Here is a 17,409-nt window from a genome sequence, read left to right as displayed (position 1 = left end):
CCACACACACACACACACACACACACACACACCAATTCTAACAGTATTCGGTGCGGTTCAAGACTTTAACGTTAACGTACAAAAGACCCATTGCCCACCATGGCTTTGAGCCGGGGCAGCCCAGACTAAACGTGTCTGCTTTCAACTCACCTTTAACAAGATGAAACAGAGACTGGAAAAAGGATTTTATGAATTGCTACATTGCTAAATTTGGCTTTCATTTTGAACGTGAACCTTGTGACCTCCGGTGGTATCCAGGCTGTCTGCGGCTAGCTTGCCGCGACGCCGGCCAGACCGGGTACGTCTGCGTCCCGTCTGCCGTAACGTTATCTAAATTCAGGTAGCTCTAGCTTCGGCGAATATGCCGACTAGGTTCCGTTTAAACTAAGCTATGAACTAGTCCTGTTCAACAGTACCAGTTTCAGGGCTTGTTTTAGACCTACCTGTGCTGCTTTGCCTCCTGCCTAGCGGGTTTGACAGTCAGCCAAGCCAGTGTCCATAGGAAATGCATCAGCACCCGTAAACAACTGGCGGCCGCCGCTGCTGCTGCTGCTGCTGCTGCTGCTCGAAAGAGACGTCATGGGAGTGACGCTGCTACGGGAGCATGTGCTATAGGAGCATCATATGGCCGCACACTGTATGCATATGCATAGACTGGCCTCATAAGTGTTAGGGTTAGTATAACAACAGACAGCAGTCAGGCAGTCTGATTTACAGGTCAATTCAGTTTTATTTATAGTATCAATTCGTAACAAGAGTTATCTCGAGACACTTTACAGAAAGTAGGTCTAGCCCACTCTATAATTTACAGATAGAGCAGATCTGGACCACACTCTATAATTTACAGATAGAGCAGGTCTAGACCACACTCTATAATTTACAGATAGAGCAGGTCTGGACTACACTCTATAATTTACAGATAGAGCAGGTCTAGACCACACTCTATAATTTACAGAAAGTAGGTCTAGACCACTCTATAATTTACAGATAGAGCAGTCTAGACCACACTCTATAATTTACAATGACCCAACAGTTTTAGCAATTCCCTCTAGAGCAAGCAACAGTGGCGAGGAAAACTCCTTTTAGGAAAAAACCTTGGACAGGCGGTGAAATCTTGGTAGGCGGTGTCTGACGGGGCGGTTGGGGTTGAGATGAATTGTAGCAATAACAGTCACAATAAAAGATAAAGGAACAGTGACTAAAAAAAATAGTAGTTTGTAGTAGTTCATGGCATACAGTGGGGGAAATAAGTATTTGACCCCTTGCTGATTTTGCAGGTTTGCCCACTTACAAAGAATGCAACAATCTATCATTTTAATCATATGTACATTCTAACAGTGAAAGACAGAACCCCAAAGAAAATTCCAGAAAATCACATCATATGAATTTATAAAAATTGATAACCATCTGATGAGGAAAAACAAGTATATGAACCCCTACCAAACAGCAAGTATTCTGGCTCCTACAAGCCAGTTAGTCTTTCTTTAAGACACATCCCCAATCCCAACCAATTAACTACATCAAATACACCTGCCTCACCTCGTTACCTGGATAAAAGACACCTGTCAACACCCAAACAACCAGCATCCAGCATCACCACCATGGGCAAGACCAAAGAGCTTTCTACGGACATCAGGGACAAGATTGTAGATCTGCACAAGGCTGGGATGGGCTACAAGCGAATTGGAAAGCAACTTGGAGAGAAAAGATCAACTGTCGGTGCAGTTATCAGGAAATGGAAGAAGCAGCACACCACTGCCAACCTCCCTCGGTCTGGGCCTCCACACAAGATCTCGCCTCGTGGGGTGTGCCTGATCATTCGAACGGTGAGGAATCATCCCAAAACCACATGGGGGGAACTGATGAATCAACTGAAGGCAGCTGGGACCACAGTTACAAAAGAAACGGTTGGTAACACACTACGCCGTCATGGATTGAAATCCTGCAGCGCACGCAAGGTCCCCCTGCTCAAGAAGAAACATGTACAGGCCCGCATGAAGTTCGCCATTCACCACCTGGACGACTCAGAAGAGGCCTGGAAGAAGGTGATGTGGTCAGATGAGACCAAAATAGAACTTTTTGGCCTCAACTCAACTCGTCGCGTTTGGAGGGCAAAGAACACCGAGTACAACCCAAAGAACACCATCCCCACCGTCAAGCATGGTGGTGGCAACATCAGGCTTTGGGGGTGCTTTTCAGCCAAGGGGACGGAACAACTCCATCGTATTGAGGGGAGGATGGACGGGGCCATGTATCGGGGAATTCTGGACCAACATCTCCTTCCCTCAGTGAGAGAGCTGAAGATGGGTCGAGGATGGGTGTTTTAGCACGACAACGACCCTAAGCACACCGCCAAAGCAACAAAAGAGTGGCTGAAGAAGAAGCACATCAAGGTTCTGGAGTGGCCTAGCCAGTCTCCAGACCTGAATCCAATTGAAAATCTTTGGAGGGAGCTTAAAATTCGAGTTGCCTGCGACAACCTCGGAACCTGAATGAATTGGAGTCTGTCTGCAGGGAGGAGTGGGCCAACATCCCTGCCGAAATGTGCACAAACCTTGTCCCCAACTATAAAAACCGTTTGACATCTGTGCTGGCCAATAATGGCTCTTCTACAAAATATTAACATGCTGTTTGTCCAGGGGGTCAAATACTTGTTTTTCCTCATCAGATGGTTATCCATTTTAATAAATTCATTTGATGTGATTTTCTGGAATTTTCTTTGGGATTCTGTCTTTCACTGTTAGAATGTACATATGATTAAAATTATAGATCGTTGCATTCTTTGCAAGTGGGCAAACCTGCAAAATCAGCAAGGGGTCAAATACTTATTTCCCCCACTGTAGCAGTGCTGCATGACAAGGCACCGCAGAGCGTAGCAGGATGTAGCAGGGCATTGCAGGACATGGAATAATATATACTGTAATAACAATAGTAGTTTTAAAAGTCATTACCTGAGAGATATATCATTTGTGTTTCTGTAATAGACAGATGGGAAGTAAGTCAATACAAATACTTTGTTACTGTACAAAGGAATACATTGAAATAAAGTGCAGGGAAGTCGTCCAAAGGCCCGTTTTAAAAAAGTAGGTCTTCAACTGAACATAACCAGTCCCATAAGACAAGGCTGCTAGAGAATAACAGACAAGAGGGACAGAAGGACAGAGTAATTAGAGCAGTCCTGCTAGGAGCACGGGGCAGAGGGAGCCCTTGCACAGTATGTGCCGTTATCATGTTAGTGAAGTATCAGGTATAGTTAAAAAGATACACACACGCACACACACGTGACAAACTAGGGTTTTGCAGAGAGAGCAACACAAACACAACCATGTGCTTGCATGGGTGCATCATGTTCTGAATCAGTGGTGATTTTAGACCCTTTATAGGGGGGGATCAAACCCCCTTTAAATTGAATCTCAGGCTCCCTAAAAATTATAATAAAAATCAAATTCTGTTCTCTTTTTTTTATTAATACTAGTGCTTCAAGTTAGAGTTTGCAAACTTGTCTAGCCTACTAGTAAAGACTTTTGCAAGGCACTGCATCCCTGTCACATTGTCATTAGGGGCTGAGCCCCCCTAAAGTTCTGATCCTAGAAACGCCCATTCTGGACCCAAGTAGTCATACGTTGTAATGCATATTCAGAATCAGAAAACAGAAATACTTTATTGATCCCCGAAGGGAAATTCTGTAAATAACAGGTAAAGAGCAGGGTTATGCTGAAAGGTGACCTGTTTCCCACCTTAGGGTAATATTTACAAAATTATAATATTACATTACAAAGAGTATTAGATGTACAGTATATCTTAACAGTAAAGTATAAGAAAATAAAAGTCAATTTTATGTGTTGTTCTGTTTTTTGTAGGTTATTCCTATCATTAGAAGTAGGACATTAACTCACACACACCTACGGATTATACAATAAAGAGTTATTTTGCTTGTTTTCCTTGATGTACAGAGCGCAAAGATGCAGTTGACATATTACCCACACACCCAATCGAACACATACCAAACTTTTAATAAACAGAGATAAAGGCCAGTGACAACCACTAGGCTAGGAAGACAAGGTTGCCACCTGCTGACACTGAAACGCCACAGCAGCGAGCACCTTTTAGCACTGTACAATGCAGTACTTTTACAAATACATTTGGTGGCGGAGACTTGTGGTTTGAGGCCATCTTTATCACACTTTGACATGTAGACATGTCTTGCTTGTCTGCATTGGCTGGCAGTACAGATAAAAGTCATACACGCTTTTCTGTTGACAGTATAGTCAGCTTCTTCCAAGGGAATGAAAACTGGACAGACAGAAGAAAGGCAGCATGTTTGTGAAGAAAACATGACATTTCAAACCCCCCAGGGGAGGAAACACAGGCACAGATAAGGAGAAATGAGCAGGAAAACAGCAAGCCTCGAATGTTTACACAGATAGACACACAGATACACACAGACACACACACACAATTTCAAACCCACTATTTTTATTAACACTATTTACATTGATCCACTAAAACTCAACAATTCACAATCATGTGAGTGGCATTCAGTTTCACCTTGGAAAATAAAAAAAGTGCAAATATCACAGTATCTAATCACAGACTTGGTGGTTTTGCTGGAGATGAAATGTTTGTCATACAGTCAAAAGATATATACAGGAATAGGACATTTCTGTGTTATATTGGACTACATATAGGTAAAGAGTAACTCAATTTAAAGTTTTGGTCCATTTTGAAGATGAAGAACCGATAATTATGTTTTATGATAATTGTAAAATTATATCCAGCTATTATTTAATGCGCACATACTGTATATGAAATGTCTTCTAACACATACAACACATAACTCACTGAGGTTCTATACAAACATTTTCTTTTAAAGAATGAAAATCTAAAGTGCTAAAAATATGCAAAATTAGCTATAAAACAAATGCTTACATAGTACAAAAAAGCTTATCTAAGGTTCACGGAGAGCTTCAATAATAATCATAATAGTAATATATAGTTTTTCTTTGCAGACAGAACATTGTAATGAAAAGATCCTCACATTTCTCTATCTGGAAATAAAGATTAACTTTATATTGTTTACGATTGAAAATATCTCAAATAAATTCTTTGTCTTCAATAACCAGACCCAGTCTAGTTCTTCTACAATGGGAGGCTCCAGGCCTGCATAAGGAGTATTGTGAGTTCCTGAGCGATGGTGTCATTTCTTCTCCACTGTTCCAGAGAAGATAAATCAAGTCCATTTTGTGAACCAGTTTTGAGTGGATCTTGTTGATTAAAATACTTCCAGCAAGGTGATTATAAAAAATCTATTCCCCATGCATGTGCATTATGTGGCTGTTATAAACAAAAGTAATGTACTGCACAGGGGACAATCTGCTTACTCTTCACCACATAAGAAGACTAATGAACACAATCTGCACCTACAAGAACAAAGTCATTTAACTTGATAAGCTGGTGATGTCCGTGGATTTCACTCCGTGTACTTGTGTTTACCAACCCAGCTGGTCTGTGATGTTTAAAACCGGAGGATACCAGAAGAATCAGAGGTGTAGGATGTGTGAAACGCTTGCTCACTGACGCTTTGAGTCACTCTTCAGTTGTGGAACGACACTCCACTCAAATTTCCAAGAAGCTACCACAACTGACAACTAAATTTCAGCTGTAGAAACAGTGAATGTACAGTGTCACAACCAGTGCGTGTTTCTCCATTTTGTCAATTACTTTAATGAAAAGAACGCATTTTAACATAAAATGCTTGACACCTGCAGCTCTGATGAGCCACCTGTTTTAAGTCCATCTAACTCTTCTCCTGGGGTTGCAGCATGTGTTGCCTGGTAGACCCGGTGCTGGTGCTGCCCAGACCAGAGCCCCCAGCCTGTTTCCGTATCCAGTCCACTATGCAGAACCGCAGCATCAGGAAGAAACCTGGGGGAACAGACCACAACCAAGGTTCAAGCATTGCTTTGTTTTCATTATTTCCCCTTTTCTAGGATCATGGGGCTAAAAGCCTGTGCAATAAGTGTAATGTACGTTTAGACTAGTCTTAAATACATACATGTGCTTCATGTAAATAACACAAGACAAACATCTTTTGGTGGGGATAAAAACTAACTTTACCTGTTTCTGGAACTAATGTTAGGTAGAAAGTAATCAAAATGTATAATAAATGTAGAATGTTGTTACATATCTAAACTTTGAAACAGAAGTAGAAGAATCTTTAACTTTATTAGCTCCATTATCTGTCCCAGGACGTTGGTTTGCGTATCCTCTAACATTTTTAAAGAACTGTGACTGTTAGTTGTTTTTGCTCTGTTGATAGAGTAAAGTTTGCCTGCTAGTGGTTTTTTTTCTAAGTATGTCAATTAAAACCATTTTTTAGTAGGTGGATTCTAGTAGGTGGATTCTGTTGCCTTTGAGCAGAACTAGGTCAGCTGGTTTCCCGTTTGGGGTTATGCTAAGCTAAGCTAAGCTAGCTGCCTTCTGACTGCAGCTTCATATTTGCCATACAGACATGAGAGTGGTAAAATCTTCATAACTAACTATCAGCAAGAAAGCAAATGTGTGTTGTGTATTTCCCATAATGTGTAGTAAAGTATTTCTTTACATATTTAACAAATAAATAAAATTCAAATAGAAAAACTTTTATATCTTCAAACTGTCACGTGTGCCAGTTGGCATGGAAAATGATCTTACTGAACTACCAATATACAGCAAAAATAGGGCTGAAGAGTTTTGGACCTGAATCAAAAACAAGCCCCCTGCATGTGACAGGAAACTGCTTTTCTTCTGATAGGCAACAGTAACACAAGGCCTTGATTAACCATGGCCTTTGTCTCATTCCCACACTGATACAATGGCCCCGAATACACGGTCACCAATGTCTGTGCCAACAATGAAAATACCCCTGACTATATATAGTTCAACCTTCTGTGAATGTGGGAATAACAAGATAATGTTACAGTTACCAAAATATGTAGCTTTTTATGATTTATTTTAAGTCTGTTTTACTCTTTGGGTCAGTATATTTGCCTAGGTGAAAACGACGTAATGCAATGTAAAAAATCTGGTGAAACTGTTTAATGGATGGAAATGCAAGTATGTCCTGTTGTGATAGTTCTGTGGTATGGTCTCTTGTAAATGAGAAGAAAATAAACATAAACATAAAATAAGTGGATAGAAGCTAATAGCAAAGCATAACAACATAATATAAAAAGCAAGTACAATGTGGACTGACTGAAGTCTATTTGGTTTTTAACTAGCACTGTACACCGCAAGCACGGACCTTGAAACGAGTTGAGGATGCAGGAGAGGAAGAGAACAAAGTCAGAGAGCGGGCCAAAGTCCAGGAAGGTCAGACCCCAAGTTGTCCCAAAGAGGCAGCTGAGGCCCCAGATGCTGAGAAAAGCCACACGGTTCTGCTTCCATTCATCCCTGGTGCGGATCTCCTTGTAGACTAGGAAGAGCATCACAATGCCCGAGAACACCAGGACAACCAGGATTGTCATAGTGGTGAAATAGTGGGCGAGCAGGGCCTCATGGTTCTCTTTCATCCAGCACCTGGAAACACCAAATGCACTCAGGGCATATAATCGCAAAGAGGAACCAATAAGAGGCCAGGATAATGTTCAAATGAATTGAGTTTTTTCTAAAAACAGACATACCATCATATGCCTGATGACGACTACAGTCAAAAGACAGGTTGTGTGACTTTGGGATTTACTGTGTTAGCTTTTATTTATACGATATCCAGGGACTGATGTGTCTGTTTCTCTACAGCAAATATCTTGTTCAAATAATCTTGCTTACATCAGATAAGGATTGGAGACGTCATCACTCGGCACCACCTTTCTCACTCCATAAATGTCACCTATTGCAGCCAGGATGATTATAGGAAGAGCAGGGAGAACTGGAGAAGAAGGTTTAAAGGGCACACATTAATAACCTGTTTACCTTCATGAGCCATGAAGATCTACATCAAAATTTTACTCGACGTGGAGGCCCTTTTTAGACTTTTAGATTTGAGATGGTTTAGATGATCAGTTGTCAATTGAAATGGATCAACATAAAATCTCTCGGCCGTTGATTGCTGCATAAACTATGATGTTTATATTTAAAAAAAGAAAGAAAATAAACATTGATTAAAGAAAAAAAGTACAATGAAGTACAGTTGTAGAAATATTAATTCACACACTCACCAAAGCCAACCAGGTTCCATACATATGGCTTTGGGGGGGGGATGAAAACCATGTAGACTAGCCAGAAGGTGTGGAAAACTTCTATGCCCATCCAGGTGAAGGAGCTGAGTAGGGCGTAGTGGAGGCCCGCCCCCACCCAGGGGCACACACTCTCCCCTCCCACATTGGCCAGGACCCCGGTGAGAAAGAAGAGTAGATTGAGTAAGACGAGAGACGCAGCTAAGCCAAAGTGGATGGGTACGGAGTGCTCCTTTGATCGCTTGCTAGAGGGAGATTAGAATGCAAATGAGTAGGTTATTAAATGGTAAAAAAAAAAAAAAAAAAAAAGATATATATACATATATATATACACACACAAACACTCACATAAATACAGTTCATATTTATATATATATATATATATATATATATATATATACATATATATACATACACACACACACACACACACACATTCTTTTTCCACAAACTGTATACACTAAAGTAGTCTTGCCTCTTCCTGCAGAGATAAACGATGAGAGCAACACAGCTGATTACAGATACAGCACAGCCCAGAGATGTAATGGCGGTCAGTGCCAGCAGGTGGCGCACTGGTCGAGGCTTCATTTGCTGTCAGGGGACACAGAGCAGTGAGTAAAGCAACAAGGCCATACAACAACATATGAGCATACTGTATATGATAATATTTCTATAAGTGTATTAGTGTCTTTATGGGTGTGTAAAATCTTTTTGTTTTGTAGTTATAAGAAGCTCCGTGTCTCACCACTAGTACAGTGAAGTAAGTGAGATGGTTACAGAGACACTCGGTGTATTTGGCTCCTTTCTCTTCTGTCTTGCATCCATCCTCCAACCAATTGACCTGGAACGGATCTGTACAAAGACAAATACAGATTTGAAAATACTTAAACATCATATGTTACAGTGACTAAAAAGGGAAATGCAGATATATGTTGTTTATAAGGTTGGTTCTAAAGGGTTCCAACCTGTTCTGGTGTCCCATGAAACACATCTCCTTGATTGCATTTTCTGAAATAAAAAGAGATAGAGACAGATGTGAGCTGTAATCACTTCCCATTAACTTGCTGCACATTTTTATTTTTATAAACCACGTTTCAAGGTAACCTTTGCATTCTTTGATTCAATAATTATTGAAAGAGCTGCCACTGTTATAAGTCGCCTTAATCAAGTCCTACATGTACAATCTGGATTGACTTATGAGCAGATCATCACAGATAGTTCATGTCACACTTTAATATCAATTAAACAGATATGGTACAGGTATGACACTAAATGGTTGTTTATGTGCATGTGTACCTTGCAGAGAGGAAGCAACAGACAAACCTAAGCGCACAGAAAGCACCATCTGTTTTCGCAACATGTGAGGTAAGAACAAAAATCAAGTGGTTTCTGTGTGTTCTCTGTGTTCATAAGAGAGACAAATGTCTTGAAGCAGACGTCATGGAACTGGCAGAGACAGTGTGTGTGTGTGTGTTTTTTTTTTTTTCCACAGCATCAACAACAACATTTCACCTACATTTCAGGTCCATTCATATGGCTTTGGGGGGAGGGACGAACTAGAAGGTGTGGAAAACTAACAAGACAATATGATGTTGGACACACTCACTCACAGACAAAAAAGTCACAAAAAGCACACAAACTTACATCATGGTGAAAGCCAATCCTGACTGGCTCAGACAGATTAATGATCACCTCGTTCTCCACAGTGATTTCCACCACATCATCAAGAATCCTGTGCTTATGACTGTCCTGAACACACACACACACACACACAGACACACACACACACACACACACACATTTACCTTTCCCATGATATAACACAGCCTACATGTTTATTCGCAAAAGAACTGGAGCATATTAGTGTAGATGTCATGTCATTAGAATTTATATGTTATTTCTTATATTATTTCCTTTAAGTCTAGGCTTGGATCAGGAAAAATGGCAAACACTATGGTGTGTGAAGTCATGCTGCTGTATTGACTGAGGGCGGACATCGCCTTACCTGGAACAAGGAGTTGTTTTTAAAAAAGGTGCAGACTACTTTGCTTCCCAGTTTTGCAGCTCTTTTTAAAGCAGGGGGGAGATAGACAGTGGTGGTGATTTCTGTAGATACACCTCTAGTGGCCTGGAAAACAGAACATACACAGAGAAAGGACCACTGCAAAGTTAGAGACAGCATACCAGAGTTTGGGTCCAATCACTTTCAGGTAGGGTTGGGTACTGAAACACGGTGCCAACAGGGCATCGGTTCCAAGGTAAAGGGTAGTGACAAGGTAGAATAAGAACAAAAATGTTGGTGCCAGACTTTTTTTTTTTCCAGAAGCATCGCTTTACTGGATTTAACACAATGGTTAAAATGCTGACAGCTTATGTTAAGCGGTGTAAATTGTGACTATATTTCCCTGTAGATGATTCCAACACCGGTGTCACCGCCCAATGTAAGTCAAGTGCAGATGTGAGTTGCACATGCGTCACTTTGCGACAAGTAGCCTACAATAACTTGCTGACGAGAGACTTCTGTAATGTCAATACAGTAAAAATGGACCTACTTAAAGTTCATTACTGCTGGCTACAAGTTAGCATCAAACACAACAAAGGCTGTCACCTAAATTGCATTTTGAACTAACGTTAGCAATCAAACAACCATAGAAAGCTAAATATTATTAATTATATTATATTTATTTTGGATAAAACACAAGCGATACCCAACCCCACTTTCAAGTCAAAGAGTGAAAAGTAAACTGGAAAACCACTATACATAAACCAAGCATAAATTCTTGGCCATTTCAATAAATACACAATGCAGGAACAAAGTCAACAATTTAACATGTTTTAACGTTTTGAATTTTGAGTAGAATCAATGACCTGAACCACCCTGCTGATCTTTTTGTGACTGTGCATCACAAGCCCAAGCTGTAACTAGTAGATCTGCAAGTTGATTGCCGGGTACTTACACAAATGGCCATATTTTAAGATAGTTTGGAGCACAAATGTCTGCATTCAAAATCCATCCTCTACTTGCCAGTAAAAATGCTGCAGTCATTCACTTTCATGTGGTTAAACTCTCACCTATTTTCTCAACTAAATGAGCACCAGCCTTGCCTTAAAATGAAAATGTTAACCTAGTTACTCATTCGCTGGGTAAAAACCTGCTATAAAGTAAGCCCATGATTAAAAATGGCTAAACACAGTCACAGGAGTGAAGTAGCATACTCACTCAGGATGTTATGTCTTTAGAGTAGGGGTGTGACGAGACACTCGGCTCACAAGACAAGACGAGAAACGAGATTACCTATATTACCATATAGAAATATTCAATTAAGAAATACAACTGGAAAAAAATAGTCTTTACTCAGAGAACCAAGGTTACAACATAACCAAGTGTTCTAGGCAGTAACTAAGGAAGTAGGCTGCTGCTCTTATATTGGTAAAGGCCCGTTTTAAATCAAGGGGAGAACATTTTTATTTGTTTAATATCTATAAAACAAGTTTTGAAGGTTTGCTTTCTGCTTCCGACTCATTTGAAAAAATACAGAAAGAGAGCGATCTGCGCGAGCCAGCGCCACACTGTACTGCACGCTGCAGTCCATGTTTGTGTGTGTTGAGCACCAGATAGATGATGAACGAGAGACCCGCCGTACCTTCTAACGTTTTAACTCTGGGTTTTACCGCCAGCTTTTTACAACTGCAACTCCGCTACCGCTCTGCAAAAGTGAACTCAGAGTCAACTTTAGCGAATGGGCAGGGCAATCTTTTGTGCTACTGTAGAGCAGCACACACACACACACAAGCAGGACAGAGATGGAGCAGAAGAATGGAAAAGAGGAAGAACACTGGGTGGCTATATTATCAGTCCAAAAATGAAACAACGGCAAGCTGTATCTTTTGTAAAAAATCTGTAAGATACAGAGGTAACACAACACATTTATACAACCACATGAAAATTCTGTCCTGGGTTTTAGCTAATTAATATCCAAATGTAAAATCACAAAAACACTTAAAGGTCATGAAAATTCATCATCCTTAATTATTCAAAAGTATCGGTATATTATCGGCGATATTGGTTGTGTATATACTTGGTAACGGCTCTATGCAAAATATTGCAATATCGCACACCAGGGCCGTCTACTGCAGCTTTCTACCTCAATGAGAAGTCTCGTCATATGTTAATCTCGCGAGATCTCGTCACAGATTCTATAGTTTACAGTTGAGACAAGTCAATGCAATGCCTTCTATCTACAACTAAGGGTGAAGTGAGTGAATGACTGAATATGTATGACAGTTACTATTCTGAATTATTTATTAACTGTACTTTCTATTTATAATTAATATAAACTAAATCCTTCATTGTCCATTTACAACCAGAAAAGTGTTGATTTTATCCATTGCTGCAAGCTATCTTTGCAGTAGCTATTGCTGTTAAATGTGCTTTTGTTTTCTTAAACAAAACAAGCTTTATGAGGAGGATTGAGTAATCAAGTCACTAACTAAAAAATAATCAGTGTTTTAAATGATTGCCAATGAAATTCCCTTTACCAGCAAAACATGTGTTCAAAAGTTTCCTTTCTGTTTGTGTCTCAAAAAGGTTTTTGAAAATGTGTTCTGAAGAAATAGAAATTTAAGCATTTGCAATTTCAAAACAACACTGCAAACTTGAACTCTTTGTGTGTGTTAGTCTTACAGGCGCTGTGACGTTGTAGCCTGTGCTATCCTCTTTCATCTCCACCTCGGAGCTGAGAGCGCAGTGATGCTGAGCCCTGGACATCCTCACAGTGTCGGAAGCCCTGGATACACACAACCAGACACCACCATGATATTACGCTCAAAACTGTGGTTTCAGATGGTCTTTAAAAAGAAGAAAGGTTATTTTTGTAGCCCCCGCCCTTACATAGTGTAAAGTTTAGCTTCCTGTTTTTAGTCAAAGTCCCCTTGATTACATACAGTAAAGCTTCAAAACAGCGGATGTTAACAAAAACACCGTCATGCTACTTCGACAGTCAATGTGATGGTGCATTTGAGGAAGAAAATTAAAGGAAATTACATGGTGACAGAGGAGGATCCCTGGCTCTGTTGATCACATAATTTCTCTGGAAAAGAAGCAAAGTTTTGAAGTTGACAGGTTAAACTTTAGACTGTTACACTCAAATCAAAATCTGTCTCTGAAGACCATTTGTATCATCTTTAAAGAAAGGGTTAAAATGACCTCTTGAGTCTTTTTTGTTAATAAGGTAATCCACATTTAAATATTACCTATATGGGACTTAAAAAGTGTAACAATCAATGTGGAAACAGGGTCATAAGAGCAGAAAGTAAGTAAGTAGGTACAATCAGTAAAACCTTCATCTTGATAATTAGATTCCATTTACAGATGTGCTGTAGATAACATTCATTCTTGCTTACTGCATTTTATGGGATCTCCTTGAAAACTGTAAGCTGTCATTATTTTGTCTGTGATAAAATCCTTGTTGACCATTCCATCCTTGATGCCGTGGGCTGCGATCTCTGTGTTGGGACCTTGAGACAGATCAGTGCAGCAGTTGCCCTGTATTCTGGCAGGCTGGCAAATAATAAGGTTCTCTTCTCTAACCTGAACACCAAAAACAAAAAAACTCATCAGTGCTTGCCATCCTCTCACATAGAGCCAGCTTTGAAAAGGTACCGCACGTTTACGAGTTCTTGCAAGTACCTTGTATCACTTTACTATTTTTCCTAGGGGTTAGCAAAAAAATCAATTCACATTCATGAATTGATTCGAGCTCTACCGATTCAAAATCGATTCATAGAATTCCAAAAATCAATTCATTTTTTCCTTTGTATTGTAATGCCGTGTATACTTTCACATGGGAAAAGTAACTACATGTACATAATGTGAATCGTTTTTTTTAATTGAGAATCGATTTTGAATCAAATCAGGAGCTTAAAAATTGATATTTAATCAAATTGGGACATTTTCTGAAGCACCCCTATTGTTTTTCTAGTTGACAAATCTACTTGCAAATAAAGTAACCTGAAAGCTTTACTTGTCTTCACAAAAACGGTTCATATCATAATGTTTAAAGGTCCAGTGTGTAAGTGTTTAGTTGTTCATTATGTAAATGTGCTGTATTTATATAGCGCTTTTCCAGTCTTAACAACTGCTCAAAGCGCTTTTACATCTACAGGAAACATTCACCATTCACACACATTCATACACTGTGGCCGGGGCTGCCGTACAAGGTGCCACCTGCTCATCAGATAAACATTCACACACATTCACACTCCGATGCGCAGCACCGGGGGCAACTCGGGGTTCAGTGCCTTGCCCAAGGACACTTCGACAATGACTGCAGGGGCGGGGATCGAACCACCAACCTTCCAATTGGCAGGCAACCGCTCTACCACTGAGCCACAGCCGCCCCAGATTATCAAAATCTGTGTTGCACGTTCACAAACTTTCATGAATATTTACGACTAACATCAATTCCAAGTATTCACATTGGCTTGGAATTTTACATTTGCACGAACTGGGGTAGACACAACATATTCATGTGCTATCACAAAGTTTCCTACACATTGGACCTTTAAATGTCGCACTGCATGGAAATGTCTCAACAAACTCCTCATCATACCTTCTTTTTATGAACTAGTTGCAGCTTCAGCTGGTCCAGTAATGGCTCCCAGTACAGACAGAATTGAGTTTCCTCCTGGGACTCCAGTCCAAACTTCCTGAGGGAAATCATGTCAGACCGCCTACACTGAGCTGTGATCTGCCCGTTGATGGACAGAGAACTCCGGTTAGCCAAAACTAAGATGTTGCTACAGCCTGGGGTCAGGTTGACGTCCAGCATCAGGGGGGCCTTGCCATGACGCCACCTGCCACAGAACTTCCAGTCCAGGTCATGTTCACTTGAACCTAAAGGAGACAAAAATATGCACGCATGGACAAAAGTGGTTTGATGTTTAGTTTCCCTTGAAGCATAATTATTAAAAAATATGCAATAATAAAAAAAATGCATTAAATCTAAATAAGAGTAATAAATGCAATGCTGACACTGGAGGTTTCAACAGATCACACAAACAAAACACGTTCATTGCGAAATATCGATCTCATCAATGGTGGAAAAAGTATTTAGATTAACTAAAGTTAAAAATAGCAATACCACAATGTAAAAATACTCTATTTCAAGTAAAAGTCCTGCATTCAAAGTAAAAGTTTGAAAGTATTAGCCTCAACATACACAAAAACTAAACTTTTTTTTTTACAGTATGGCCCATTCCAAATGTCTATATATCCACTGTACATCACCTTATTTATTTATTTATTTATACTATTGCTATTGAGTGATCACTATGGAATCAATAACTATCTTCATCCCTAATACTATATAAACCTTTATTTGTTGGTTATATTTTGTATTATTAATCTGAATTTGCGAAGGAATTAATAAAGGTGTCCAATAAATAAAGGAGAGCGCATTGTAATGGAGAAGATGTATAAGTAAAGTACCTCAAAATTGAACAGTACTTGAGTAAAGGTACTTGTTGCTTCCCACCACTGGATCTCATCCAGTTCTGACTTAGTGATATTTTTCTGAAAATACTGAAAATCAGTATGTGTCAACAGTTTTTTAAACCACATCTTCTACATTTCTTATGGGCACAAATATTAGTTGTGGTCACATTTTGGACTTGTGTAAATGTTCAGTTATTTTTTGATTTAGCACATATCTAGAACAAAGTCCCAGAACACTGCAGGTCTGCTGCAACACTAAATCAAGGCTGAAGACTCTTCTGTTTGATGCTACCTTTTTAAGTATTAAAAGCATTATCAAGCTTTAATTCTTGTGTGTCATACCTATGTTTTATGTAAAGCACTTTGAAATGCCTTGTTGTTGAAATATAATAAATAGGGATGTAACGGTATGAAAATGTAACATCACGGTTATAGTGACCAAAATTATCACAGTTTTCTATTATTGTGGTATTTTTAAAAGTGTGATCACTGCCTTTGGCAACAACTTCACTTGCACGTTCTGCAGAGAGGATAACTATCAATAAACTGTCCTTCGGAGTTCTTATAATAACCAAAATATGCGTTTGCCACCGTGGTAATCATGATATTTTAAGTTAAAAACGGTAATTGTTATTGTCAACATTTTTGCTTTGAGTCTTTACTCTTGCAGAGTTTATACACAGGTTTACAAAAGGGGGAATGACAACGGATACCATTCTACATAAATGAGTTTTTGACCATTAATTAATGGAGCCCATACACCCTGCCTTGCTTTAAGACACTGACACTCACACACTTCTCAGTACAAGTGAAACTGCAAATGTTGTTATCCTTATATAGGCTAAATATTTTCACACTGACCTAATGCCGGCAATGCTACACCTATCATGAAATATTAAACTTGACACACTATATTTGGTCATTAATTACACACGTTAACGGCATGTGTGCCATAAGACTGTCACTTAGTTATAGCAGTTTGAAGTGGCTGTGTTGTGTTCTAATCAGATCATCTACAGAGTAAACATGTGGTACCTGAAGTTTTTAGCATATGTTGTATCTGAATGTCTCTTCTTGAATATGTCTGCACCTGACAACACATACCACATAGAGAAACAGGCCCAGCTGAGCTACAGTTCAGTGTCACAACTGTGAAATGAAGCTAAAATAGCTTTTTCAGTGTGGTTAACTCACCTGCTGAGAAGAAGATCAAGACAAACACAACCCTCAGATTATCTCTTAGTCGGGGCTCCATTGGTAACAACTGCCGTTGGGAAACTGAGAAAAAGAAATGCAGTTGTAAAAGAGGAACACATATAGTAATTCTACATAGATAGGGAGGGCAGCCAGTCAGTCAGCAGGCGGCTGGTAAAGTTTAGGGTTAAATGAAAAAGCATTGGGTGCACTGTCTGCCAGATTTGAAACGTAAAAGGCAAATTCCAATGGAACACAAAAACATCACTTTATTTCTTTCTATGTGCAAACACACATCCTGTATAAAACAAAAAGTCTCTAAGATGTCTGCTTTGTTATCAATGAATACAAATGAGTTCATGTTCAAAATACACACAGGGACCTTTCTGTGCTGTTATCAATGGAAACAGTCTTTCCCTTTAGCGCGCGCGCACACACACACACACACACAGTCGTGTCTGCCTATCTTTGTGGGGACCAGTCATTGACATAATGCATTCCCTAGCC

General features: G+C 39.7%; 2 protein-coding genes across 3 annotated transcripts in view; both read right to left on the bottom strand.

The window, feature by feature from the left end:
- The window catches only part of slc7a6 (solute carrier family 7 member 6), a 12,574-nt gene extending 11,983 nt beyond the window's left edge, over positions 1 to 591 (bottom strand). For both annotated transcript variants that reach the window (XM_034869838.1, XM_034869921.1), the window contains exon 1: positions 444 to 591. The gene's annotated coding sequence lies outside the window, so the exon portion shown is untranslated. The remainder of the gene's footprint in view (positions 1 to 443) is intronic.
- Positions 592 to 4,482: 3,891 nt separating this feature from the next.
- The window catches only part of adgrg1 (adhesion G protein-coupled receptor G1), a 22,409-nt gene continuing 9,482 nt past the window's right edge, over positions 4,483 to 17,409 (bottom strand). The window contains exons 2-15 of the mRNA XM_034869720.1: positions 16,903 to 16,986; positions 14,825 to 15,108; positions 13,617 to 13,803; positions 13,258 to 13,303; positions 12,898 to 13,000; positions 10,219 to 10,341; positions 9,858 to 9,962; positions 9,179 to 9,221; positions 8,959 to 9,065; positions 8,689 to 8,804; positions 8,196 to 8,458; positions 7,807 to 7,906; positions 7,283 to 7,557; positions 4,483 to 5,925 (exon numbers count right to left, since the gene is read on the bottom strand). Of these exons, the coding sequence (XP_034725611.1) occupies positions 5,798 to 5,925; positions 7,283 to 7,557; positions 7,807 to 7,906; positions 8,196 to 8,458; positions 8,689 to 8,804; positions 8,959 to 9,065; positions 9,179 to 9,221; positions 9,858 to 9,962; positions 10,219 to 10,341; positions 12,898 to 13,000; positions 13,258 to 13,303; positions 13,617 to 13,803; positions 14,825 to 15,108; positions 16,903 to 16,963 (1,941 nt within the window). The 5' untranslated portion in view covers positions 16,964 to 16,986 and the 3' untranslated portion in view covers positions 4,483 to 5,797. The remainder of the gene's footprint in view (positions 5,926 to 7,282; positions 7,558 to 7,806; positions 7,907 to 8,195; positions 8,459 to 8,688; positions 8,805 to 8,958; positions 9,066 to 9,178; positions 9,222 to 9,857; positions 9,963 to 10,218; positions 10,342 to 12,897; positions 13,001 to 13,257; positions 13,304 to 13,616; positions 13,804 to 14,824; positions 15,109 to 16,902; positions 16,987 to 17,409) is intronic.

This window comes from Etheostoma cragini, chromosome 1, assembly GCF_013103735.1.
Source record: "Etheostoma cragini isolate CJK2018 chromosome 1, CSU_Ecrag_1.0, whole genome shotgun sequence".
In the NCBI taxonomy this organism is placed as follows: domain Eukaryota; kingdom Metazoa; phylum Chordata; class Actinopteri; order Perciformes; family Percidae; genus Etheostoma; species Etheostoma cragini.
The sequence above is the reverse complement of the archived record's forward strand: the minus strand, read 5'-3'. Positions and strand labels throughout refer to the sequence as shown.